The sequence below is a fragment of the Thermomyces lanuginosus genome (genome assembly GCF_041956635.1).
Source record: "Thermomyces lanuginosus strain ATCC 200065 unplaced genomic scaffold VTN49scaffold_42, whole genome shotgun sequence".
Classification (NCBI taxonomy): domain Eukaryota; kingdom Fungi; phylum Ascomycota; class Eurotiomycetes; order Eurotiales; family Trichocomaceae; genus Thermomyces; species Thermomyces lanuginosus.
The window spans coordinates 820,224-845,009 of record NW_027192376.1 but is presented as its reverse complement, the minus strand read 5'-3'; the positions used below and the strand labels follow the sequence as shown (position 1 = coordinate 845,009).

Here is a 24,786-nt window from a genome sequence, read left to right as displayed (position 1 = left end):
CGGAGGAACCGCCCTGGAGGAAAGCGTTCATGCAGGGGATCCGCTCGGCGCGTGGGCGGTTGCTGACATAAGCAGAGGTCTTGGCGTCTTCTTGCCGTGGGGGGGAACGGCCCGCATGCATGGTCCACCGCTTTTCGCTCAGGCGAAATTCCAGTCCCCCCCCCCAACACGGAAGGGAACAAGGAATTGCTCAAATAATTCGCTCGACAAATTAGACCAAAAATTCATTACAAAATGAAAAAGAAATTTAGACAGTGAGAAAAAGCCGGCCGTTTTTCCTTCCCCTCGTATTTCCCTCTGTGTGTTTCTCCCCCTCCCCCGCCCGGCGCCCGCCCTTCGCTCGCCCCTGTAGACTTTTAGACTGCTTAACTAGAGCCTATTCTTTCTGGGCCGGCATGCGCTTCGCCAATCTCGGCATTCAGCCCTTCCTCTCGCTGCTGTGAGTGATTCTAGGGATGCGAGTCCCTTTGCTGATCTGGCCATTTCAATTCCCTCCATTGCCCCCGACTTAACGCTGCATCCCTTCCCCCCTTTGTCCACTCGCTGTCCATCGCCCCAACGACCGTTTCCGGATCCGTCGGTGATCCTGAAGCGTGCTCCATGCGGTGCGGCGGTGTGTCCTGAATTGACGAGATTCATCGCGTCCCACTGGCAGCGAGGCAGAGAGCATCGCTGCCGCTAACGGAACTGCACGATGGAAGAGGACCGCCCCAATATGGCGCGTCGCAATTCGACGCCCTACACCAGGCCCTTTGAGCGACGACCCAGTAAGAAATCATCCTCCAAGGATCGTCATGGCATCATCTATACAGACATCATCCCGCCTCACTCGACCATCCGAACCGTGACTCCCGATTCGGCCGACGACCCGGGTGCTCAATCGCCCCTGTCCGAGTCGGACTTTGTGACGCGCAGCCTCGGCCCGTCACCGCGCTCGACGGTTCGCTTCAAGGGCTCGGATTGGGACCGTGACCGCGACTTTAGCCCGTATCAGTCCTCGGGTGCCGATGAAGAGGATCCGATGCCCCCGCCGCCGCCGGAACCCGCCAGAGTGCAGCGCGCCCGCTCGAAAACCACCACCTTGGAAGATCAGAGAAGTGAATTGTCGCCCGCTTCCTCGGGCCGCAGAAATCGGTTGGGGTCCATCAACACCCCAACCGCGTCCCTGACCTCCAAAGTCTCGCGGGAGTCCGTGGCCTCGATCGGCTATCCGTCCATCATCCAGTCGCCCAACGCATCAGCGACCGGTTCCTCGGGTCAGTCCAGCGGCAGCAGCCGTCCCCGGCTGACTAAGGCTCCTCCAGCCGACCTCCAGAACGCATCCCGCAGCCAGGCATCAAGCGCGTCCCCCGTGTCGCATGCGGACTCGGCCAGGATCTTGCAGCTGATGAAGACCACTTGTGGAAGAATGCATGGCATCCTCTCCTTTCGGACCAGCCCCAACGGATCTTGGACCTCTGGCTATTGTGCCATCAATGTGGCCACGGGCAGTCTAATCTACCAGGCAAAAGGGGAAGTCGCTCTGGCGAAGACGCTGATCCCGGATCTACGCGGCTGCCGAGTCCGTACCCTCTACGACCCCGAGTTGCAGACTACATACCTCAGTGTGTCAACGTATTCTTCAGGAACGACAATCCAGTTGAAGCCCCATGTACATGAGACGTTTGATTCATGGCTGGCTGCCCTGCTCTGTTGGCAGCCAATCCGTCCCAAGGGCGTGCAGAACAAGCGGACGAAGCCGCAGTCCGTCAACTTTGGCGAACGTCGTGTGATTGACCGCCGAAGAAACTCCGAGAGCACAATCCAAAAGGAGGCAGCCATCATCAAGATCGGCACGATGCATTTGTGGGAGCAACCGAATGCGAGCGGGCCGCCGCGGTTAAACCGGAGAGCATCCTCCCAACGCCAACAACAAGGGCAGCAGCAACAGCAGGAACGCGGACGCTCGTCGGCGTGGCTGGAGGTCAGCTGCATGCTGCAGGAAAATGGATACTTCAAATTGTACTCCAACAACATCCTCAAGGTCGCAATCCCGCTATCACAGCTATCGCGCTGTGCCGTGCAGCAGCTGGAGCCCTCGGTGTTGGATGACGAGTACTGCCTCGCCATTTATCCACAGTACGCTGCCCAGCCAATGACGGAGCCCCTCTCGCGGCCGATTTTTCTCTCGTTGGAGAGCCGGGTTCTCTTTGAGGTATGGTTCGTGCTGCTCCGTGCCTTTACGACCCCGGAACTGTACGGGCCAGAGTCCGCTCTATCCGATGACTCCAAGGGTCAGACCTCGACAACCGACATGTTCCGGATCGAACGGACGCTCCACGTCCGGATCACGGAGGCGAAGCTGACAAGAACAGCCGACCACCAGCCTTCGAAAGGCCGCACTCAGTCCCGTACTGCGGGTAGTGACAAAGGCCCGGTCAACGACTATTATACTGAAGTCTTGCTGGATGGCGATGTTCGAGCGAAGACCGCGGTCAAGCAGAATACAACAAACCCGTTTTGGCGGGAGGACTTTACGTTCTCGGATCTGCCACCCGTTCTCTCCAACGTCTCCGTGCTCTTGAAGACATTGAATCCGGCACAGAAAGATTGGACCTTGATCTCGCGGAGTCCGTATACAATAGATTCTCAGGACAACCCCATGGACATACTGGACGATCTCGAAGTTGCGTCGCACGACGCCAACTGCGGCCGAGTCGATCTCCGCCTCGACGAGTTGGAGCCGGGCGTGGACCACGAGAAATGGTGGCCGATCCTGGACGAGCGGGACCAGCAGATTGGAGAGATGTACATGAAATTCCGGCTGGACGAAATTGTGGTGCTGATGTCGCATGAATATGAGCCCATGTCCGAGCTCCTGCATACCTTCTCCAACAACCTCACGCTCAACATGGTGCAAGTCATCCCGTCCGAGTTGAATCAGTTGTCAGAGATTTTGTTGAACATCTTCCAGGTGTCCGGACAGGCCATCGAATGGATCTCGGCGCTGATCGAGGACGAAATCGATGGCGCTGGAAAGGATACCTCGGCGGCAACGCGTCTGCGGTACGCAACGCGGCTCCACTCCAACGAATCTAGGGAGTCGGCACATGACCGAGAGGTCATTGTGCGGGATCTGGGCCGGTCGGCCACCATCGAGGCGAACCTCCTCTTCCGGGGCAATTCGCTGCTGACCAAGGCGCTGGAGATGCACATGCGGCGGCTTGGAAGGGAGTATCTTGAGGAAACGCTTGGAGAAAAGATTCGAGCCGTCGACGAGAAGGATCCCGACTGCGAGGTTGACCCCGGCCGCTTGAGCCGGCAGAATGATCTCGACCGCAACTGGAAGAACCTTTTGTCCTTGACGAATCAATTCTGGGAGGCCATCGCACAGTCGGCGTCGCGGTGTCCGGCGGAGCTGCGGCGTATCTTCCGGCACGTGCGAGCCTGCGCCGAGGACCGCTACGGTGACTTTCTGCGCACGGTGACGTACAGCAGTGTTTCCGGGTTCCTGTTTCTTCGGTTCTTTTGCCCGGCAATTCTGAACCCGAAGCTGTTTGGTCTGATGAAGGGTTAGTGTGGTATTTTTGGAGCTGCCAAACCATCGTGCTCTTGCTGACTGACATGTAGAACACCCGCGACCACGAGCCCAGCGCACGTTGACCCTGATCGCCAAGGCACTGCAAGGGCTGGCGAACATGACCACGTTTGGAAGCAAAGAGCCATGGATGGAGCCGATGAACAAGTTCTTGACTAGCAACCGGGCGTCGTTCAAGCAGTTTGTCGATCAAATCTGCGCCATCCCCGCGGACCGGCCCGCGCGGACTGTATCTCCTCAGTACGCGACGCCGATTCAGATCCTCGGACGACTCCCACCGACGTCGAGAGAGGGCTTCCCCAGCCTTCCATTCCTGATCGATCACGCGCGCAGCTTTGCGGTGCTGACGAACCTGTGGCTGGAGAAGTCAGCCGGCCAGATTGACGACATGCAGGAGATCGAACCTAGCCTGGCCAAGTTTCACGAGCTCGCTTTGGCCCTGCAACAGCGGACGCGGGAGTGTCTCAGCAAGGCAGAGCAGGCCGAGCGGCCGAGTGGCAACCTAGAGGTCAAGTGGGAGGAGCTGGTCGAGTCGATGGATCGGCAGGCGACATTCTACGACGAGTCCTCATCCATCCCGACGACGCCGGGGGTGGAGGTGCCGACCTTTCCCGGGAGCAACCGCAACTCAACGGGCTACTTCTCCGCGCGGCCAGCCATGCCACGGCGATCCACCGACACTGCCTACACCGAGCGGCGAGTAGCTCCCGACGAAACAGAAGCCCCTGAGGTCGAAGAGGGGGAAGTAGAAGGGGGTGACGAAGAAGAAGAACAAGACCGGACACCACCGAGCTCGGCGTCCGCCACATTCGACACATCCCGCCTGCCCTTCGAGATGTCGCAACAACAACAGCAGTCGCGCAGCATCGCCAACGTAACATCGAAGAACTCGTCGCAGCACTCCCTCGAGAGCCCGAACGCGACGACAGACTCCAACAACAGCAAGTCTCGCCAGTCGACACTGACCAAAGACACGCGCAGCAAATATCGGTTCCTAGATCTCGTGCCGGGCCAGTCGCGGCGCAGTAAGCACAAGGGGGAGAACCGAGAGAATCGGGAGGATCCCAGTTCGCAATGAATCTTCTATCCACTCTACCCATGACTATCTACCATGAGCATGACTTGGATTTGGCTTTGATTGGATGACGGAAGTTTATGTTGTACATGTATGCTTGATGGCTTTGCACTTATTATACTCTTTTTTTTCTTTTTCCTCTTATTTTCTCTGACACAAGCATCGATGGTGTTGGATACCCTGTGGTGAAAATTACTTCTTTTTTTTTTTTTACCTTTGTCCCGGTCCTCGTTTTTGGACGGACAAACATGTTTCTTTTGACTTTTACTCCATGATGTGCGAGAGAGATTTGGCATATGAGCTGAGTTGGCCTTTTAGCTAACTAAACTAGAATTGCGATCCGGTTTTGTTCTATTCATTCAACTCCTCGGATGGCGTATTAGATCAATACCTCCTCCGTATGAAGAGAAGAATTAGACCAACCTGTTCCTTAACCCCCCTACCCATTACCCACCAGTATCTCTATATCCCTCCCAAACTCATTTGGGTATCGTAGATGAGGAGTTTGAAAATGGCTGATTATTACATCCACAAGCATACCTTCCCACTTGCCGTTCCTCCAACCACCCAGTTCTGCGTCCGATGCATCACCGCTACGGCCGGCACCGCCGTGATCACACTGCTATCCTCGCTGCCGAGCTGTGCTAGCTGGTCACCGCTAGCGGTGTACACGTCGACAAAACGATTCATGTTGGCGATGCAGAATCGCTGGATGTGTGGGTGGGATGTGGGTTGTTGTTGCCATTGAGGGCGGAGACTACATTATTACCGTCAATATAGGATGCATCATGGGGGCATGATTGTGGGGGAGAAATGCTTACATTGTCACCCATCGGCCAGTCTGGCAATTATGCCGCACGACTACGTCGGGTTTCATTTCGTCGTCCGAGAGCCGATGCCCCGGCTCCCATGTTGCGATACCGCGTTTGCCGAAATCGTAGAGTTTGATGGTGTCGTCGTATGAGGAGGTTGCGATGTGTCCTTTACTGCTGAATGCTGCGTGCGAGACGGAGAGGCGGCTCTCGTGGATGCCAATGGGTTGCGGCTCCGCATCGGCTTTCGAAGAGGTAAGCATCCGTAGATCCCATAACCGTAGGGTACGGTCCAGGCTGGCCGTCGCAAAGATGTGCGGCCGGAAAGGGCACAAACTGAACCCGCCGATTTTCTTCTCGGAGAGCTGCCATTGTTTCCCCTCGGACTTTGAAGAAGGGGTGCGGAGGTCATGATGGCCAAATGCTCCTTCAAGTGTTGTCCAGTAGATCGAGTGCGGATCCTCGTCAGCGGCCATGTCAATGCCCGAGATGGGCTCGTCCGTGGTCGGCGATGCCGGCGCATAGACCTCTGTCGACGTCATTTTTTCGAGGTCCAGCTCGCGGATGGAACTGTCATAGCTCGCTGTGTAGAGCCGTGTCGGGTTCTGGGCCGTAATGAGCATCGAGCTAATGGTGCGAGTGTGTGGCTTGAGCGTTGTGATCACCGGGTCAGGATCGTCCTCTTCTCCCTCTTCGTCGTTGCTATCCTTGGTCGGCCGTTCCTGGGATGCGTCAAAGACGCCAAGATGACCCATCTTATCACCAGCAAAAATCAAAGGCTTTGATTCCGATGGGTGGAAGGCCATGGTGTAGATCCGTTCAGGCGTGACTTTGATGCCTGCAATACACATAAGTTTTTGGTCCCGTATACACGTTAGGAAAGACCATACGGTTCGGCTCCCATGCCTCCCACAACTTCAATCCGCTCATCTCCTCGCGCAGCGCCTTCAGCTCTTTGTTCGTGGTCTTTTTCACATCCTCCTCTCCAAACGTCCGCTCATACGGCTTCGCAACGCCCTTCACCAGCGTATCAACTCCAAGAAGCGCATCTCCACTCAACTTTTGCCCGGAAACGAACATATTATCCAGCGTAAACGTATCCGATCGCCGCATCCGCTTCTCGCGCTCCTGCTCGCGCGCTTCCTCCGCGGCTTCCTCAGCCTTGCGCTTCGCGATCTCGCTGTCGGCTGCTAACCCGCGCAGGCGGGATGACATGCGGCGGACCACGGGGGTCTCAGGCTCCTTCTTCGGTTTCTTCGGTCCAGATTTCTTTTTCTGCTGCGATTTATTGTTATCCGATGGTTTTGTCGGTTTTGCAAACAGTCCAGCGGACTGCGCCTCCAGCGTCAACTTTTTGAGCAGCGCATCGCGTTCGGCGATGTTCGCGAGACGTTGCTTCTCGAACTCGGAGAGTTCCGAGTCGCCTTTGGAATCAGACATGATGTGTGCTTCGGATTAGATTTCGTCTCTCGTGTTGTAGGCCAATGCAATTTCAACGGCAGCAATTCAGTTGAATTATCATCAGACCAAACGCCCAGCGGATCTCGACGCGTAAAGTGGAACGCGGAAGCACGTGACTGATCGATAAGCTTTGATCAAATCGAGTTAAGCCCAAGATTTCGTCGTTGAAGAGCTTCATGGGAAAATGAACTGTTGATCAATTTCACGGGCCTGCTTTGCAATGTCCCGGCTGCTGCTTGGGTCTGCTGAAAGATCGCCTTTGCAATTCTTTGCGCATGCGCGGAGGTCGAGATCGCTGCATCGTAGCTTGAGTACCACAAGCTTTCTCCATTCAGCACCGGAGAGCAGCACATCAACAGAATCAAGACAAGAACAACAAGATGCAAGCGCCGAAAAGACGGAAGAACAGCCCGCACAGCCCACCGTATCCCGAACGGCATACCTCAAAAGACGAGCGGCGCAGCAGCTCGCCAAGCAATCGCGCAGGACACCGCCGAAGAAGACCACTCTGACGAAATCGGAGCGTGCTGTCTTTAAGAACCTGCTGGCAAAGCTCGAAGGATCGAGTGACGCACCCATCGTCTCGGAGAACCCAATCCCACAGGACGCAAAGCCGACGAAGGAGGCGCAGCAGATTTCCGAGATTCTGCGGGATGCGCGCGAGTTTGATCGGGGCGAACCGGGTGTGAGGTGGGCGGATGAGGACGACATCGCTGCTACTACCACACCGAGGGAAGAGGATAGCAGGCTGGACCAACAACGAGCTCAGACGGAAGAATCAGATCGTGTTCCGGAATCCATTGAGCCGCCGATCGAGCATGAGCCGGATCCAGAACTCCTTCGGGAAGACCTGAGTGTGACAAACGCCTTCCAGGCGCGTGTGCAAGAGGAAAGCGAGGCCATTGAGAAGGAACTCCAGGACGCCGCTCGCAGCGGGGTGGACGATTACACGCTGCTACAGCTCTCGGAGCGGCTCGTCTTTGGGCGGTTAGAGGAAGCTATCCGTGGGGCACAACAATCAGACTCACAATCGGAAGATCAACCAGCCCCTGCACCGCCGGACGGCGAAACGGAGACGCAAACACAGACGGAACCAGAACCCTCCCCCGCGGCCGTCGCGTCCGCGGTGTTTGCTCGCACGCTGGCGTTCACGGTGCATCTCCTGCGGCAGGAATACCCCGGGTCACCGATCATCCGAGAAGTGCGCGCTCTGATTGAAGCCCACGGCCGAATGGCGCGCGTCCTCGGAGCCAGTACAAGCCTTTACAACGAACTCATCAGCTTCTACGGTGACACGCAGAACGACCTGGCGACAGTGGTCGCGCTGCTGCGGGAGATGGAGGAGACGGGCACGGAGCCGGACATGATCACACTGCGCACGGTGCAAGACCTCGTTGCGGCGCGCAAGTGGGCGGCGCTGAGTAGGCGGCAGGAGCGCCGGCTACGGTCGACGCGCGATCCCCGTCGGTACCTGGCCAACTACGACGAGTCGGAGCAGTGGCGTGAGGTGGTCGCCAAGGATCCGGATCTCCAGGAGCTTGTCGGTACGGGGTCGCGGGCTGGCTGGGTGGATTGGGTCTCGAAACGGTTGAGGGGGGAGGAGGTGATGTCGCCGCGGCGCGAGGCGGGCCGTATGGAACCAGGTTAGAGAGACCGATGATGATTGTAATATACAACCCTACTCCCATATATATATAATACAGTTCATAATCCATCACGGAAAAAGAGCAGAGAAGGTGTTTTTAAATCTTCAATCCCCAACTCCGACCCAGCCCCACAGCCGTGCCAGCAACGAAGCCAAGATACGACTTGATATCCGTCCACTTGTTGCCAATGGCCCGCGAGTCCTCGAGACGACGCTCAACAAAACCCTCAGTGAACGAAAAGTCGGGACTCTGGTCTTGCGTCATGACAAGCTCGGCACTGGCATAGACAGACGACACGGCGAGACGTTTCGTATACCACGACGAATCGACCGACTTGTCGCCCGCCATGTAAAGGATATCCGACGTGAGAGCATGGAGCTCAGAGAGGGAGAGAGGGATGTTGGAAGGGAAGGACATTGTCGCGAGGGCCTACGTCAACTCAGTACCTTCTCCCAGTAATGAATCAGAAGAGGAAACTTACATCCTGCCACCGATGAATCACATCACGGTTCATCTTCAGCCGTTCCAGGATCAATATCTTAACCTTATCATCCACGGATGCGGAAGACGGCAACCCATCGAAAAGACCACCACTTTCGACCTTTGCCCGCAGCAATCCCCGGCGACTCGCCAGCCAGTACAGAATGAGATCCATCTCTTGCCGTGGGAACAACTGGATCGACACGTCAAGAAAGCCAACATCGCGCGCGCCGCGGATCAGGGCCTCCTTGGTGAAGCCGTGTGAGGGGATATGTTCGAGCGCCGCGGTCAGGATGGCGGTCTGCGAGTTGGTGTATTCATGCGTGGGAAGACGTGGGTGGAATTGCGAGTGGTAGGGTCGTAGACTCGTGGCTCCCGAGACACTCGGCATTCTCCATGGTGTGGATGGCCTGATGGTGGTGGCTTTGGCGATGCATTGCGTCGTCGAGGAGGGAAGTGGTCGTTGCGAAAGGAGACTCGCCGCTGCGGCGGCGGCTGTTGTTGTTCTTGCCGCTATTCGATGGTTGATTACGAGGGCCATTTTGAGTGCAATTGTCTTGATCTCTGTGAGAGATGGGAAGCTGATCGGATGCGGAACGGAGAGGTTCACTAGTTCGGATGGTTGTATTATTGTTACCGTAATTTACAGAGTTCTGTACATATATGGCATAACTTCTGTAATACAGCGTATGCCGATTCCAGATCGGCATGCATAAATAACCCTATCGCCGTGGATGGCTCTGGAACCCTCTGAATGACGTCGAACTTTAACGCGTCAAGTCTCCTATTCTTCAAAGCGGACTGGTTGATTGTCGTGTGTCTTGCAGGAAGGGCAGAATAGAACAGATTAACAGTCATTCACAATAAATACTCATCTGCGCTCACGTGTTTGAGCTCAGTTGTCGCTGAACAACGGGATCTCCGCTTCTAGTAGCCCGTTGACGGCATAGAAACCTCTTATCCGTCGCGATCCAGCAATGGATCAAGCCGAACCCCCAGTCTCTACCGACAACGTGCAGAGTCAACAAAATCCAGTCGCAAAGCGCTCGGCCTCCGAAGATCCGTCTCCCTCTCCCGACGCTAAAAGAATCAAAAGCGACCATGATGATGGAAGCGAAAGTCCGCCGCTACAGAGAATCCCTATTCCGGAGAAGGTACAATGACAAGACGTTAGATACTGTGAATACTTACTGATTGATACAGCCCGCAGTGATCGAAGAACGGAATGGTGAGATTGAATTCCGCGTCGTTAACAATGACGGCTCGCCGGAGAGCATTATCATCCTGACAGGCCTCAAATGCCTGTTCCAAAAACAACTCCCAAAGATGCCCAAGGACTACATCGCACGACTCGTTTACGACCGCGCGCATCTGTCCATGGCCATCGTCAAAAAGCCGCTAGAGGTTATTGGCGGAATCACATTTAGAGAGTTCCGACATCGCAAGTTCGCCGAGATCGTCTTTTGCGCAGTCGCTTCCGATCAACAGGTTAAGGGATACGGAGCACATCTCATGGCCCACTTGAAGGATTACGTCCGAGCCACATCGCCGGTCATGCATTTCTTGACATATGCGGATAACTACGCAACGGGATATTTCCAGAAACAAGGGTTCACGAAGGAGATTACGCTGGACAAGTCCATCTGGATGGGATACATCAAAGATTACGAGGGCGGGACACTCATGCAATGCTCCATGCTACCCCGAATACGTTATCTAGAAGCCCCAAAGATGCTTCTCAAGCAGAAGGAAACCGTTCGCGCCAAGATGCGCGTCCTGAGCAAAAACCACATTGTCCACCAACCGCCAGAACAATGGGCCACCACGGGGGTTGTCACCCCCATCGACCCGCTCTCGATCCCAGCGATTCGAGAAACTGGCTGGTCGCCCGACATGGATAAGCTGGCGCGTGAACCGCGGCGTGGGCCTCATTTCAACGAGCTGCGCCGCTTCCTTAATCAGATTCAGAACCATAAACAGGCATGGCCGTTCCTGCAGCCGGTTAACAAGGACGAGGTGCCCGACTATTATACCGTTATCACGAACCCAATGGACCTCTCGACCGTCGAAGAAAGACTGGAGAATGATTACTATTCTTCTCCGAGGGATATGCTCGCCGACCTCAAGCTGATATTCAATAACTGTCGGCAGTATAATGATCCCTCGACAGTGTACGCCAAGTGCGCGAACAAACTGGAAAAGTACATGTGGAGTTTGATAAAGGAGATTCCGGAGTGGCATGACTTGCTTGACGAACAATAGGGTGCATCATTGTCGGAGTTCAGGGTGGTGCAATAGAATATCGGCGTGGAGCGCTCTCTCCTGCAGCATTGGGCAATGCCATGGGAGGAATTTGTCCATATTACCACTATCGTTGCATACCCGCATATCAGAAATTAAATCATAGTAGTACTGTACAGAGTCGTAGTCAAATTGACTACAACAGGCGTTTACCCTGACAGCAGCTGTCCTAATAAGAAGCTATACGATCTTGGTGCTCCATGACTCACCCATTCAGCCAGTAGTTATTCACTGGTGGTTTGCACGAAACTTTGATGTGATACCTGAGCGAATCGAACACTGTCCCCCCTCCTCCAGGAACTTAGATACCGTGTCAGAATTCCCAGTTGCGACTGTGGAGATAAAAGGCTAAAAGCCAAAATAGCGCCCGTCTTTTCGACAGCAGATCGAACTGCGCCAGGGTCCAATCAGGTCCTCTCTGCGGTAAATTGGCAAATAGATTAAACATCAACGGCAGATCTCAAGAGCATTGGCTGGAAGAATTCAGCGTTCTTGTTTACTGTAGACGAATCTAGACCAGAATCACGGTGGTTTGAATGCCATTGTCAACAGGTTGTCTTTTGGTGGTTGTAGGGAATCTCAAACGGGAGTTGCCACGGCAGACGGCCAAACCTCATTCCGCCGACCTCAGGTCTCCATAATTGACCTCCAGGCTCGACTTCCCGTTCTTCAATCCTTCCTCCCTCTCTCTGTGCCGGCTTTTTGCATTTCCCCGGACTCAATTGCTCTCTCTCGTCTGGCTGCTGTCTGGTGCTTGCGTGCCTGGCCTTTCTTCGCAGCGCCAGGTCGGCCTCCTTCCCAATCGAGACGAGACGCCCTCCCCAAATTCCCTTCTTTAAAGTCTCCCTTCCATCGCGCCTCATTTTTTTTCTCTGAACCCTCTGCTCTCCAATTTGTCTCCCATCCTCCCCCGTCACCAGTCCGGCTCCAACTAAAGAGGAAGGGGAAAGCAAAATTTTTTGTAATACCACGCTCATCGGAGTCCAATCCATCCCCCGGCAGCTCTGGTTGCTGTCGAGACGCGGGATCCCTGTTCGCGCCATCCTCTTTCGCCCTCACGCTTTTCCTTACCCATCCATCCTCTCTGGACTCTGAAAAAACATCATGGGTGAGTGCGCTTTTCTTTCCCTCTGAATCGCACCGGCCTGTTCTCCCGTTCTACCCTTCCTTTGTGCTCCCCCTTCCCCATCAACGCGCCTTCAGTTCGGCCGCGCCAGCCGCCGTCCCTCCCATAGCGCAGTCAGGGTTTCCTTTCCTCAAGGTTCCCTTTGGGGGCCCGCGGTCTGGCCCACCCCTCCCCTCTCTTGTTCCTTGGCTGCGATTTCTCGATCGGGCTTCCTATTGATTGCGCCTGCTGCACTGCTGCATGCCGCCGCGACTGTTAATGTAGCATCTTTTTTTTATCCTCCGCGCGATCTATTTTCCTCCTTCCCCTCTTCAGCACTACTCATCACCTCCTTCCTTTTTTCGATTTTCCTCTCTCTTTCCCTTTCCGCTGGATGCGATTTCCGATTGGGTCTATCTGTTGATATCATCCCTACTGACGCTTTCATTCCCACAGCGGACGTTTATCGACCTTATCAAGTAAGTCGGCCTTTCCGATTCTGGATCTCTTTGTTCCTGGCAGGGTCTTGGGGGTTCCCCGGCCGCCGTCGCAAGCGCGCCCTTCTTTGACTACTGTACTATCGTTCTCCCCATTCCTGAGCCAACCGCTTGGCGCCGAATATTCAAATGACTCAACTCCCCCGCTCGGTTCCATGCGCATCAGCCTTGCGCGGCCGGAGGCCCCCAGTGTACCCCCTGTTGTTGTGCTCCGATCGGGCCCCATCTTGTCCAACCTGGTCGCCGCGCTCTCTTTCCCCCATTCCCCATTCCTTCCTTTTTGCTGGCAACACTAACCTTTCCAAACTCAAAGCGGGAGCGATCTCGTTCGCCACGTCGGCGCTCGCGCAGTCCTCGTCGCAGTCGCCGTTCATACTCTCGTAGCCGCTCGCGCAGCCGTGACGACTATCGCCGCGGTGATCGGAGGTCTAGGTCTCCTATGAGTGGCGCTCCAGTGCCGTCAGGAGGATATTCGTCTTACGGGGGTCGTGGGGGTTCCGGCTCCGGGCGATCCTACGAAGAACGTCTTGCCGCCAAGGAACAAATGATGCAATCCGTCCGCGAGTCGTCCCAGCAAGACCGCCGGGTCTATGTGGGAAACCTATCGTACGATGTCAAATGGCACCATTTGAAAGACTTCATGAGGCAGGGTGAGCAACGTCAAGCGCGTGGCTGGGACAGGATTTCATTTCATCGGCCGAGTATGTTTGCTGACCAGATGCTGATGGGTATGCACTACAGCGGGAGATGTGATCTTCGCCGACGTGTTGCAGCTTCCGAATGGAATGTCGAAGGTGGGCGTCAATGTGTAGTCATGGCTGGTTCTTTGATTTCCTTTCCTCTGGTTGAAGCATACCATTTTGACGGACTGTTGGGTTGACGGGTTGGGCCTGGTTGTCCGGATATTGTAGGGTTGCGGGTGAGTCTGGGCCTTCTCAGTCGCTTTGACTGCGCCGTTTTGGTTTCTTTTGGTTTGCTTATCTTTTCTATTAGGATTGTGGAATACGCCACGAGGGAGCAAGCTCAGCATGCAGTCAACACTCTGACCAATCAGACCCTGATGGGCCGTCAAGTCTACGTTCGCGAGGTACGTTCGAACTTCTCTGAACCGCTTTTCGTTTTGCTAAAGCAGCCGATCGATAGGATCGTGAACCTGAGCCTCGTTTTGCGGGACCCCCGGCCAGGGACTTTGGTCGAGGTGGTTTCGGCGGTGCCGGCGGGCGGCAGCTTTACGTTGCCAATGTAAGTGGTCTTTTCCTGCCGTTCGTGGTTGACTTGCGAGAACGTGCTGTATTGATGCAGCGATCCGTAGCTTCCCTTCAACGTAGGGTGGCAGGATTTGAAGGACTTGTTCCGCCAGGCTGGTGAGTTTGAGCTGTAGTAGGCCGACTGGCAGATGGCCGTCGCTAACTCGCGTCGTACCCCTGCAGCTCAGCAAGGGCCCGTGATCCGCGCCGACATCCACACAGATCCCAGCGGTCGCCCCAAGGGCTCTGGCATTGTAGTGTTTGAGTCGCCCGAAGATGCCCGCAACGCTATTCAGCAGTTCAATGGATATGATTGGCAAGGGCGAACTCTGGAGGTCCGTGAGGATCGCTTTGCTGGAGCTGGATATGGCCCCGGCTACGGATCGGGTCGTGGAGGCTTCGGAGGATATGGCCGCGGCGGCTTTGGTCGCGGTGGCTTCGGCGCCCGTGGTGGCTATGGCGGCTTTGGCCGAGGTGGTTATGGTGGTTACGGCGGGTATGACGCGCCGATGGTGCCATCGGACCCCCCGAACCCGTTCACGGATTTTGCGACGGGTGGTGGAGAGCGAAGCGCGACCATCTATGTGCGCAATGTGAGTTTTGCCTTTCGCCGGGATCAATATCTAGGCACGACTAACGTAGGGTAGTTGCCATGGTCCACCTGCAACGAGGATCTTGTGGACTTGTTCTCGACCATTGGCAAGGTCGAGCGGGCCGAAATCCAGTACGAGCCAAACGGGAGGTCCCGCGGAACGGGTGTGGTGCAGTTCGACAACGCAGAGACTGCCGAGACTGCGATTGGTGCGTGCGACCCATTCTGACCGCGAAACACGGTAAAGCTAACGGATATGCAGCCAAGTTCACTGGCTACCAGTACGGTGGTCGCCCGCTGGGGATCACGTTTGTCAAGTACCTTACTCCGCCAGGCCAGGGCGATGCTATGGACACGGCGCCGAGTGGCATCACGCAGGATCAAATCATGTAACACTACGTTTACTCGTCCCTGCTCGCAGTTTGACCATCGGCTTGATACCTGTTTGTTGATTTGGGATGTTATTACTTGATGCCGTGAAACTATCTGGAATGTTGTTGTCAATTCGAGACTGATCATCATCTCATTCGGTGAATCAAAACATGCCTGTCATGAAAAATCGCAGACGTAACGCACATAAGGTCATGACACATGAAACAAGTACCGTATCTGCCCGTAACGAAGCCATCCATCCAGAGCATCCAGGGTATAACAATACAATTCTTGCACAAGCAGATTCATACAAAAGAAAAAACTTATGACGACGCCATTGTCTGACGAGGATACTTGCCCGGTATCGCCAGTAGATCGGTCGTGGACGTTCTCGTCTGTATCTTGGGAATCGCTTTCCCTTCCTCGTCGACATTCACATTCAAGTTCCCGTCCGGAGGCGTCGCTGGCGATTCAGCGGATGAAGAAATTGTCGTAGAGAGTTGCGTAGTTGCGGTGGACACTGTTGCGGTGCGTTTTCTGGTGTTTTCATTCTCGTCCTTGTTGTCGGGGGTCAGCGTTTGATCGTGTGGGCGGCGTCTTCCTCGCTGTTCGTCCTCGATATCGGGTACATCGCTAGGAGGTTCTACTCCGTCATTGTTGTTGTTGGTATTGACGATATTCGTCGACCGTGTCACGGTGGAGGTGGTCTGTATGTGTTGTCGGTCACCAATGTGTTGCTGTTGTGCTTGCGCACCGGGTTGACGCCGCGTGGCGCTGTCATCTTGAATTGTCTGTTGTAGTTGCTGTTGAGGAGTCGAGTGGGCGGACCGAGCGGCGCTGTCCTCGTCTTCGTCTTCGTCCTCCATAACGCCTCCGTCACTGCTCATTGAAGAATTCGTACGGATGTAACCGGTGCTACTCCTTCTGCCTCTGGGCCCCGGGCCGCCGCCGACGCCGAGCGAGTTGATGTGGAGATCGGGGCCGAGAAGGTGGTGGCCATCAGAGTGACGGCGCATCACGAACGCATTGCGCGCCTCGCCCGTTTTGTTGATCAGGTTCGCGATGTCGTCGAACCAGGCGCGCATCGTGTCGTACGACTCGGCGCGGAAGACCCATGCGTGGCCGCGGTGCATGGACCCCGTTTGCCGGCCCTTGAGCATGAACTTGTAGGACGAGGAGGTGGGTTGAGAGTGCGAGCCGAGTTTCTGCTCGGGGAGGTAGAGAGACATCACGGGCGTTTGGTAGGCGATGCTGTCGGCGGAACGGAATTCGTGGAGGTGTGTCGGGGAGAGGACGTACCTGCTTTGGTTAGACTGCATTTGGAGGAGGGAGGGAGGAGGCGCACCATCCGGGAGTATAGCTTTTCAGGTACTTGCTCTTACGCTCCAACATGCCTGACCGCACTTCTGTTGCCGCCGGATGGTCCTTGCCGGGATATCGAATCTGCTCGACGGTGCGCATCGGCACCCGTGGATCAACCAGTTGGCTGTTACCACTGATAAAGCTGTTCCATTCGTGGTCCTTAGCCATTGAGATCGGGCCCGCGCGCAGCTTCTCGACCGTGTCGTATGCCTCGTCCGCCTCCCGCTTGAGGATGCTAGCATATGCGTTGTAGGCTTTCTGAATTTCGCCGACGACGATCGCCTCGAGCTCGCGCCCAGAGTTTTCGAGGTTAAGGTAGGCCTAGAAATGCCAATGTAAGTGAGGTCTGCGGTGAGATACGGGGGATAGACAGACCCTATGCAGGTAGTTCTCCTCGTCAATCTGCTTCTCAATCTGCCGGTCCACCTGCAGTCGGAGAATGAACGGGTCGTGCTTCCCCGATACCGCGGCGGGAGCGACATCGACCAGGCCCAGGCTCTCCTGGAGATTGCGCACCGCTTTGCGCGTGCTCTCCATCTCCTTGTCCACGCTGTTCTTAAAGTCCCCCGAGAGGCTCTTGATCTCCTTGGTCTTCTGTTGGAGATCACTGCGGAGGCTGGTGAGTTGCTGCACCACCTCGCTTTCTACCTCCCGTGCCTTGTTGGCTTCGATCACGGCCTGCCAGTGGTAATCGCGTAGGATTGCTTTCGCGTCTGCCAGACCCCCGGACTCAAGGAACATCGGGGGCACCGCGATGTTGTTGATGAGGTTACTCGCGGACATAAACAGCTTCGAGCGAGTTTCGTAAGACTTCTGCACATCCTTGAAGAACATAATCAGGTCCTTGAGGACCTTGCGCCAGGCTATACATTGTCAGCATAAAACAATTGCAGAGGAGTTGGCCGAGTACCTTGAAACCGGTTCGCCAACTCCTCCGTCGGGCTGCCGTTTGTCGGAATCGGCACGTAGAAAGCGCTATTCATATTCTCATCCCCTCCAACTCCGTACTTTTCTTTTGCCCCTTGGCTGAGACTTCGCACACTGCCCGCGCGTAAACTCCGTCGGCTGCTACTGCGGCGCAAACTGCCCTTCTTGCTCAGCGACGCTTTCTTCTTCAAGGTCGTCGTTCCTGGGCCCCTGGACATTGTCGCGCTGCTGTATGAAGACATTTGGGAATCACTCCGATGCAGCCCCCCCGCAGGGGGTCCGTCAACAATCGACGAGCCCCTCTGACTCGCGTCGAGCTCTTCGTTGAACCGCGACGTATACGGCATCGGCTGTTGCGGCCTGTCGTCGGCGAGTACGCCATAGTCTGCCGACGCGCTGGGGGCGGAACCGGCCGAGATGGAGTTCGGTCGCGACCCGCTATATCCACTACGGTTCAAATGCGCATGGTCGCCGCCGGACATCGGCGCGGAGCCGTAGTACCCCTCATGGGACGGTGTCTGTACACGAGCGGCCATTGTTGGTCGCTCAGTGCGCGATGAGAAGTCCTCCACGAGATATCGAGCAGATTATCGCGCTGTAGAATCTCTCTTGAGAAGCTTAATAAATCAGTGGATCTGTTGTTGTGTTGTAAAGACGGCCTCCTTACAGTACAATCCGTGGTGAAAGAAATAAGTGACGGATCACTGACGCAGAACGCGACTGCATGAGCCAGAAAGTAGAGGAGAAATAAACAGAATGACGCACCGGTTACAGGGGAAGTAGAGGGTGGTGCTAGATTTAGGGGGGCTTGATAGGAGGATGCGTAGACGGATGCGGATGGATGACGTCGACGAGGACGGCGTGCATCAATCCGGATCTACCAAATCACAACTTAGTTGGAATGTCCCAATCAACCGGACGCAGGATGCACAAGACTCCAGGCTGCCGCATGGGATTCGAAGGATGTGGCTGGCGCTTGGGGATGTGTCCGGATGCGATTTGTGCTCGTATTGCTTACTTCGCTACGAGTTCGTACCCAGATATGTAGAGGGTTAACAGTATCGGAGGCTCTTTTCCTTGACAATCACAGACCTACATATCGTGTCTTGATATGACTGATAAGAAACCGCCCGCTGCATTAGACTCGGGGGTCTAGAGTCTGGGGTCTGCTGCCCAACTCGACGTCATCGCACGCCAGATTGCATCAAGCATCGCAATCGGGGTCTTCAAGAGTCACGTGGTTGACAACGCCAAGAAAGAGCCAATCCTACCCTGATCAGAGGGATTCCATGCATGAGTGGTTCTGTTGGCAGTGACAGCGCCCGGTCCAGCCACAAATAGCCACTGTATTGAACTAGGAACAAAAGGAACGTAGTCTACAAGATAATTTCCCCATCTAAACCCCTCATGACGCCGGGGGTGGTGTGCTCGGCACGTCAATGCCATAAGCCTCCTTGATTCGTTGACGACGCCGCTCTGCATAGCCCGGGCCGTAGATTCCTGGTGACGACGCATCAGTATCAGTTGTCACACGGCACCAGCCGACGGGAATCCAACAGGTGGCGACATACCTCGTCCCTCACCCAGCTCGGCAATCGTCTCCTCCACGGGTCGTCGGTAGGTCTTGCGCAGTCGCTCCAGTTCCTCGTACCGGTCGACGTTCCGGGGCTTGTCACGGCCCCAGATAGTGCCGCCGGTGTAGTCGAAAGCCGCCAGGGTCGCGGCCAGCGCGGCGCCGTATCCAAACAGCGCTGGGAACGTTCGGGCTATAATGTTTCCTTGTCAGCAATTTGCACACCCCTTCGAAAACACGGAGAGAGAGGGGAGAGCGCACCGCGTAATCCCAGAATTGCACCGGAGAAGAAACCGCCCAGCGCGGTGTTCCAATGGTCGTTGGTCTCCCGCAGGTTGGCGGATGCGGTCTTCACGAATTCGTAGGTACCACCCATTGCCGCTGTAAGGAAATTTATCAGCAACTGCAGACAATCGGAAGGGGCGCATCGCTTCCCGAGCAAGACGTACCGAATATGCCGATGGTGCCTCCGGTCCGGGTGAGCACACCCCAGGGCCCGACATTCTGTCTTGTCAGCGTGTTCTGCACGGCCGAGGCGAGCAGACCCACGCCTCCGGTGAGGGCCGTGATCTTCATGGTCGATGCAATTGCATCTTTGGGTTGGTAGACGTTTTCTTCTGCCTGTGGCGGCGCCATTGTGAACGGCGGGCTGCACGCGGGGGTTGCAGGCTCAAGAACTCCGTTTGGTGCCAATGCTGAGCTCGGAGATGGATCAGAAGCCGATCCCTCTCTTTTTGCCGCAGGACACCGCCTTCTATCTTTGTCGTTCTCGATCGAACACTGATTCCTCTTTGCAGAAGACAGCTGCGCAGTAGAACTGGTATATGCTTATAAAGATGGCAGATCGTAGTATTTTCAGTATTGCAGTTTGCTGGATCTTGATCCTGCTCTTCCGAGCTTGTCCCGTGGAGGGATTCTGTGTCTTGACTGTGATATTCCTGCCTCAGGCAGCAAAAATATGAGCGTGCGGATGAAGCGCTCAGTTGACACTCACTCTTTATAGACATTTTTGGCGTTGTCATACACCGTTTTGCTGCTGCGCGCGCTGTCTGTACAAGGCGCTTTATCCCCGAGTTGCCGCCGCTGGTGCGAATCCCGTCGCCGCAGTTCCGAAGTGCGACGGCCATCTGCCCCTCCGCCAGACGACGACAGCAGACAACGAAGTTGACGCCGCGTTGCCAGCAAACAGAGACGTTATATATCCTCCATTTGAATGAAATTTCCCCATCAACATTTATCGGCTGCGTCCGTGCCGCCACCACATGCCTGTGCTCATAGTACAGCCCGGACAAGTGTCACACTCCACGCCCTAAGCTTCATCTTCCGACGCCGAAGAGCAGAGATATCCCCTCCGTGGTGACGAGTTTCACATGTCTTCCGTCTACCAAAGGGCAGGCAAGTAGACCGCCCTTGACCGGCGAGTCCTGGCTAACGATCTTCCAGGGAAAACTGTCCCGCGGTTTGTCCAAGACCTAGCCCTCTACGATCCAGACCATCCTCCGGCCTCCGGTCGTAATCTCCTCTCCGAGGTCCCGCCGGTTTTCCACGATGGTTACGATGGCCCTCCAGAATTCATCTCGCAGTCGGCATGTAAGCACAGCTACGTCACGAAGGCGAACCAAACCTTCTTGATCCCGTCGGGCCACCATCGGAGGCCCCGCGGCACGACAGCAAGGGTGGCCGTTGTCTGCTCCAGATGTCGATACCATGTGCAGGTGGTCGTCAATAATACCGGCACCAGCACCACTCCGCTGCCTGACCACTTGCACCATCTCGTATATCAGTCTGGCAGGCAACGTAATGGGCCTACGGTCGAGGAGATCACGCCCAAGGGACAGCGAGTCGAGACTTTTCATTATGTTTGCTCACATTCGTCCTGCTCTACTGCTGTCTCCGTGAGAATGGTGTCGCCCGTGCTGGGTCACCACATGGTCCAACTCTTGACAAACCCCGCTGTTATTGAGGCTCGCGCAAATGAAGCCATCAAAGCCAATCCCCAGCGTTTCGAGGGGATCCAGCGGCCGCTGCCGACCACCGTTCTTGAGAATCTCCGGACATATATCCACAATGCGCTCTACGAGCGACATCGCAGTAAATTTATATCGGCGACCAACAAGCGGTTCGCGATATGCTTTGGTACCGATGGTCAGCCTTGCAAAGATCTCTTGGAGTTTTTGGGTTTCCGCTATCAGGTAAGTCCCTATGTCCCCTGGACTTGACGGCCAAAGTCATCTGATGACAGCCCTGCTAGGCTGAAGGGTATTGGGAACCGCCGCAGCCTGGCGAAGAACCGACTGCGCCCCTTCAGGATGAGCTGAGCATCTTCCTGGACGATGTCATTCATGAATTGTCCAGTTTGATTGACCAACGGCCACCCCATGAAAAGAAGACACCTTACTCCCTGACTGCAGCCTCTTCGTCTTCTGCAGCCATGCAGAATCTGCTATATGCTCTAGAAGCCGAAAATTGTAATACCATTCCTCTTTTGTGCTGTCGATCAACAACTGACATCTTTCAGATCCAAAGGCCGCAAGGCTGATCGAGTTTTCCATGGCAGATGAACCGTGAGTTATCGGGCTTCATGATACTAACTCATCAGGCGCTCTGACAGTCATCACAGCTGCTATGAAGATCTCGGCACGGTCGAGGACATGTCCACGGAACTGATTATCGAAGCATACAAGTCACAGGTCGCGGCCAACCCGGCAAGAGCTCGGCATTATTTCAACTGCCTAAAAAAGATCGGTGATCTGAGAGGTGGGCCTGACCGAGAGATGATCGAGCAAGCGGCAAACAATATGGACGACGAGACTTTGAACCGAATATTCTTGGGAGAGGAAAGCCAGGAAGACAGTAAGTTTGCTCTCTTTTTTTATCGGAGCTTACGACACGACCTGACCGTCTCTCAGAAGTGTCCACGGTGCAAGAAGCCTATGTCTTCCTTGGGGTGGACGAGAGCACTTCCGACGACTTCGTTATCACAATGTACACTGCCAAGGTATGTGGTTTTCCGTCCTGCCCGCTCGTCCAGGTTCAGCCGCTCATCTGGGGACTGCAGATCAATGATAGTCCCAGCAGTAAACAGCTTGCGCAACAGGCTGTGTCCCTCATCGCAGAGGCACGAAACTCAGATACCCTCCGGCATTATCTTGCGACTGGAGAAACAGGGCAGGGTGAAATGGATGTGGGCGATGCCTACCGTCTGCTCCAGATTCCAGATCGAACCGTCGACGATGATGCCATCTTGGCGGCCTACACCATCTGCATTGAGGATGCTCCCGACCAAATTGAAACGTACAACAGGGCTCTCGGTATCATTGCCCGCGAGAAAAACAGCCCGCTACTGAGCAACTACGTCTCCGGAGCATCGGTGCAACAGCCTGATCGCGACGTGTCGCGCTGGCCTGTCGGATTGCAAAACATCGGCAACACATGTTATCTGAACAGCCTACTTCAGTTCTATTTCACCATTCGCCCTTATCGAGAACTGGTTCTTGACTTTGAGAACCACAAAACGGACCTCGACGATCCTGCCTTGGAGCAGAAGAAAGTAGGGTCTCGTAAAGTGTCCAGAGCCGAGGTGGAGCGCTCGCAAAGATGTACGCATAACTCCGCGTGGAGCTAGGGGATAACTGACGGTTTGCAGTTCTCAGAGAGCTCCGGACTTTGTTCTACAATATGATCACAACCCCCAATTCTTCCGTGAGGCCGGAACAGGAGCTGGCGAGGCTGACACTGATCAGCTCGACAAATGAGGCAGCAATCCGCCGGCGGTCCACGGTTTCGGGGAAGCGTCCGGTTGGCGGTCTTGGGGAGATTAACGGATTGCCTGTAGCGGGTCCCCTGGGTCCGCCTCAGATCGTGCAGCCTGCGGACAAAAATCAGCCTGAGGCACCTGGTTCGGCTTCCGAAGTAGGTGCTAAGGAGTCCGCGATGGACACTACACCAGATTGCTCGCAGCAAAAGGAGCAGACAGACTTCGGTAGGGAAAACAAGGAAAATCATGACTCGCCGATCAAGAAAGATGGTGCAGAAGTGGCCGCTGCTGAGACAAGCCGTTCAACAGAAGAGGCATCTGAGACGCCACCACCGGTTCCTCCTCGGCCGTCAGAGTCAGATGCGGAGCGGCGGCGGCAGTTGCTGGAAGAAGTCGAGCTGGGAGCACAGCAGGACGTGACGGAAGTGATCAACAACGTCCTGTTTCAAAGTGAATGTGCGATCAAGGCCCGGGAATTGGCTCCCGATGGGGAGCAACTTGATCAGATCAAAGAGTACGTTTGTTTCTGTAGTAGTTACCGATCAGAATACTGACGGAGTCAGCCTCTTTTACGGGCGGACCAAGTCATACATTAGTGCCAAAAGTGGCGTCCGGTCGAAGGAGGAGCTCTGGTCGGATATCAAGATCGATGTTGCCAGCGGGCCCCGCGACATCTACTCGGCCATCGACGGTGCATTTGACATGCAAAAAGTCGTGGTTGACGGTGAAGTCGTGGAGCAGTACGGGTCAATCAGCAAACTGCCACCGGTGCTGCAGATCCAAGTGCAGCGCGTACAGTTCGACCCGGTCAAGAAGACACCGTTCAAATCTACGCATTTCTTGGAGCTCAAGGAGACTATCTATCTTGACCGGTACATGGACACGCAGAAGCCGGAGCTCTTGCAGCGGCGGCGACAAACCTGGGAGTGGAAGGAAGAGATTAGACAGTTGGAAGCTCGACGAGCGGAGCTGCTTCGGACCAAGGTAGAGTCGCACCTCTGATCGGGATCGTTGAAGAGACTGACGGATGCAGGAACCGGATGGCAAAAGCATGCCGGATATTTTCAAGGCAACGAGCCGTGTTCTGGAAGACCTGGAGAATCTCTCCCGAAAGAATGACGCCGACTGCTCCCTGGACATCCGACCGGAGCTGTCCACCGAGGTTGAGCAGCTTGCGCTGATCGGGGCGACTGAGCTCGACTGTATGTTCCTTCCTTCCCCATTTGATGACCCTCTTGCGAACTTTGCTGACAATACGGCTAGATATCGGTGCCCAGGTGCAGCAAACCCGTGAGCTGATTACCGAACAATTTGCCGACTCGCGGTACCTGGCCTACCGGCTGTACGCAGTCTTCATGCACCAGGGCACGGCTGAGTTTGGGCACTACTACATCTACATCTTCGACTTTTCTGCGAACGTTTGGCGCAAGTACAACGACAACGAGATCACCGAGGTGCGCGACCCTGCGGAGGTCTTGGGACGACCACCGAATAGCGGCGGCGTGGGAAGTAGTAACCCTCCAACGCCGTACTTTGTCGTGTACGTCAACGACGCGATGAAGGAGAGGCTCGTCCAGCCGGTGTGTCGGCAGATCGCGGTTCCAGTTACGCCGTCGCAGCCACCAGAGAGCGGGAAAGACAAAGAAGGACGGCCACCTGAGGAAGAACAGAGTGGTGGCGGAGATCCCATGGATACACGACCCGATCAGCAAGTCATCGCTGATTCGATGGAACTGGAACAGATGCCTCCACCTTCGTACGATGAAGCGTGGGCTCCATCCCAACCTCTTGTCGAGAAACCGACGATAACCTAGCTAGGCATACCGACTGTGGGAGAATGACGTTGATGATCATGATTCGAATAAATCTAGTAACTTTCAGGGGACTTTGATTTGTTCTTGTTTCTGTGTCATTACGGCGATAAATGATACCATGAGAGAAGCGGGAAGATGAAATTCTTTGTTCATTCTGACTCAATTCGACCAAAAACAAAACGAGTAAT

At 55.2% G+C, this 24,786-nt stretch overlaps 10 protein-coding genes across 10 annotated transcripts; 5 read left to right on the top strand and 5 right to left on the bottom strand.

Annotated features, from left to right (window-relative positions):
• Nucleotides 1–694: 694 nt before the first annotated feature.
• VTN49DRAFT_7045 (uncharacterized protein) lies at nucleotides 695–4,655 on the top strand (the record flags this gene model as incomplete). The annotated part of the gene is made up of 2 exons (XM_069415271.1): nucleotides 695–3,551; nucleotides 3,610–4,655. The coding sequence occupies 2 exons, from the start codon at nucleotides 695–697 to the stop codon at nucleotides 4,653–4,655; spliced, it is 3,903 nt and encodes a 1,300-aa protein (XP_069265085.1).
• A 519-nt stretch (nucleotides 4,656–5,174) lies between these two features.
• On the bottom strand, nucleotides 5,175–6,904 carry VTN49DRAFT_7044 (uncharacterized protein; the record flags this gene model as incomplete). Its single annotated transcript, XM_069415270.1, has 3 exons — nucleotides 5,175–5,409; nucleotides 5,474–6,302; nucleotides 6,355–6,904. The coding sequence occupies 3 exons, from the start codon at nucleotides 6,902–6,904 to the stop codon at nucleotides 5,175–5,177; spliced, it is 1,614 nt and encodes a 537-aa protein (XP_069265084.1).
• A 241-nt stretch (nucleotides 6,905–7,145) lies between these two features.
• VTN49DRAFT_7043 (uncharacterized protein) lies at nucleotides 7,146–8,573 on the top strand (the record flags this gene model as incomplete). The annotated part of the gene is made up of 1 exon (XM_069415269.1): nucleotides 7,146–8,573. The coding sequence occupies one exon, from the start codon at nucleotides 7,146–7,148 to the stop codon at nucleotides 8,571–8,573; it is 1,428 nt and encodes a 475-aa protein (XP_069265083.1).
• A 94-nt stretch (nucleotides 8,574–8,667) lies between these two features.
• On the bottom strand, nucleotides 8,668–9,592 carry VTN49DRAFT_7042 (uncharacterized protein; the record flags this gene model as incomplete). The annotated part of the gene is made up of 2 exons (XM_069415268.1): nucleotides 8,668–9,000; nucleotides 9,053–9,592. The coding sequence occupies 2 exons, from the start codon at nucleotides 9,590–9,592 to the stop codon at nucleotides 8,668–8,670; spliced, it is 873 nt and encodes a 290-aa protein (XP_069265082.1).
• A 436-nt stretch (nucleotides 9,593–10,028) lies between these two features.
• On the top strand, nucleotides 10,029–11,313 carry VTN49DRAFT_7041 (uncharacterized protein; the record flags this gene model as incomplete). Its single annotated transcript, XM_069415267.1, has 2 exons — nucleotides 10,029–10,205; nucleotides 10,255–11,313. The coding sequence occupies 2 exons, from the start codon at nucleotides 10,029–10,031 to the stop codon at nucleotides 11,311–11,313; spliced, it is 1,236 nt and encodes a 411-aa protein (XP_069265081.1).
• Nucleotides 11,314–11,897: 584 nt separating this feature from the next.
• Nucleotides 11,898–12,395, bottom strand: VTN49DRAFT_7040 (uncharacterized protein; the record flags this gene model as incomplete). Its single annotated transcript, XM_069415266.1, has 1 exon — nucleotides 11,898–12,395. The coding sequence occupies one exon, from the start codon at nucleotides 12,393–12,395 to the stop codon at nucleotides 11,898–11,900; it is 498 nt and encodes a 165-aa protein (XP_069265080.1).
• Nucleotides 12,396–13,393: 998 nt separating this feature from the next.
• VTN49DRAFT_7039 (uncharacterized protein) lies at nucleotides 13,394–15,186 on the top strand (the record flags this gene model as incomplete). The annotated part of the gene is made up of 8 exons (XM_069415264.1): nucleotides 13,394–13,604; nucleotides 13,696–13,762; nucleotides 13,948–14,041; nucleotides 14,098–14,196; nucleotides 14,267–14,318; nucleotides 14,385–14,794; nucleotides 14,849–15,002; nucleotides 15,056–15,186. The coding sequence occupies 8 exons, from the start codon at nucleotides 13,394–13,396 to the stop codon at nucleotides 15,184–15,186; spliced, it is 1,218 nt and encodes a 405-aa protein (XP_069265079.1).
• Nucleotides 15,187–15,488: 302 nt separating this feature from the next.
• Nucleotides 15,489–17,990, bottom strand: VTN49DRAFT_7038 (uncharacterized protein; the record flags this gene model as incomplete). Its single annotated transcript, XM_069415263.1, has 4 exons — nucleotides 15,489–16,464; nucleotides 16,511–16,848; nucleotides 16,903–17,390; nucleotides 17,438–17,990. The coding sequence occupies 4 exons, from the start codon at nucleotides 17,988–17,990 to the stop codon at nucleotides 15,489–15,491; spliced, it is 2,355 nt and encodes a 784-aa protein (XP_069265078.1).
• An 869-nt stretch (nucleotides 17,991–18,859) lies between these two features.
• Nucleotides 18,860–19,663, bottom strand: VTN49DRAFT_7037 (uncharacterized protein; the record flags this gene model as incomplete). The annotated part of the gene is made up of 4 exons (XM_069415262.1): nucleotides 18,860–18,954; nucleotides 19,026–19,220; nucleotides 19,289–19,408; nucleotides 19,477–19,663. The coding sequence occupies 4 exons, from the start codon at nucleotides 19,661–19,663 to the stop codon at nucleotides 18,860–18,862; spliced, it is 597 nt and encodes a 198-aa protein (XP_069265077.1).
• Nucleotides 19,664–20,397: 734 nt separating this feature from the next.
• Nucleotides 20,398–24,598, top strand: VTN49DRAFT_7036 (uncharacterized protein; the record flags this gene model as incomplete). The annotated part of the gene is made up of 11 exons (XM_069415261.1): nucleotides 20,398–20,422; nucleotides 20,471–21,219; nucleotides 21,279–21,495; nucleotides 21,546–21,591; nucleotides 21,648–21,880; nucleotides 21,937–22,025; nucleotides 22,086–22,626; nucleotides 22,674–23,298; nucleotides 23,348–23,768; nucleotides 23,818–23,986; nucleotides 24,048–24,598. The coding sequence occupies 11 exons, from the start codon at nucleotides 20,398–20,400 to the stop codon at nucleotides 24,596–24,598; spliced, it is 3,666 nt and encodes a 1,221-aa protein (XP_069265076.1).
• Nucleotides 24,599–24,786: the final 188 nt, after the last annotated feature.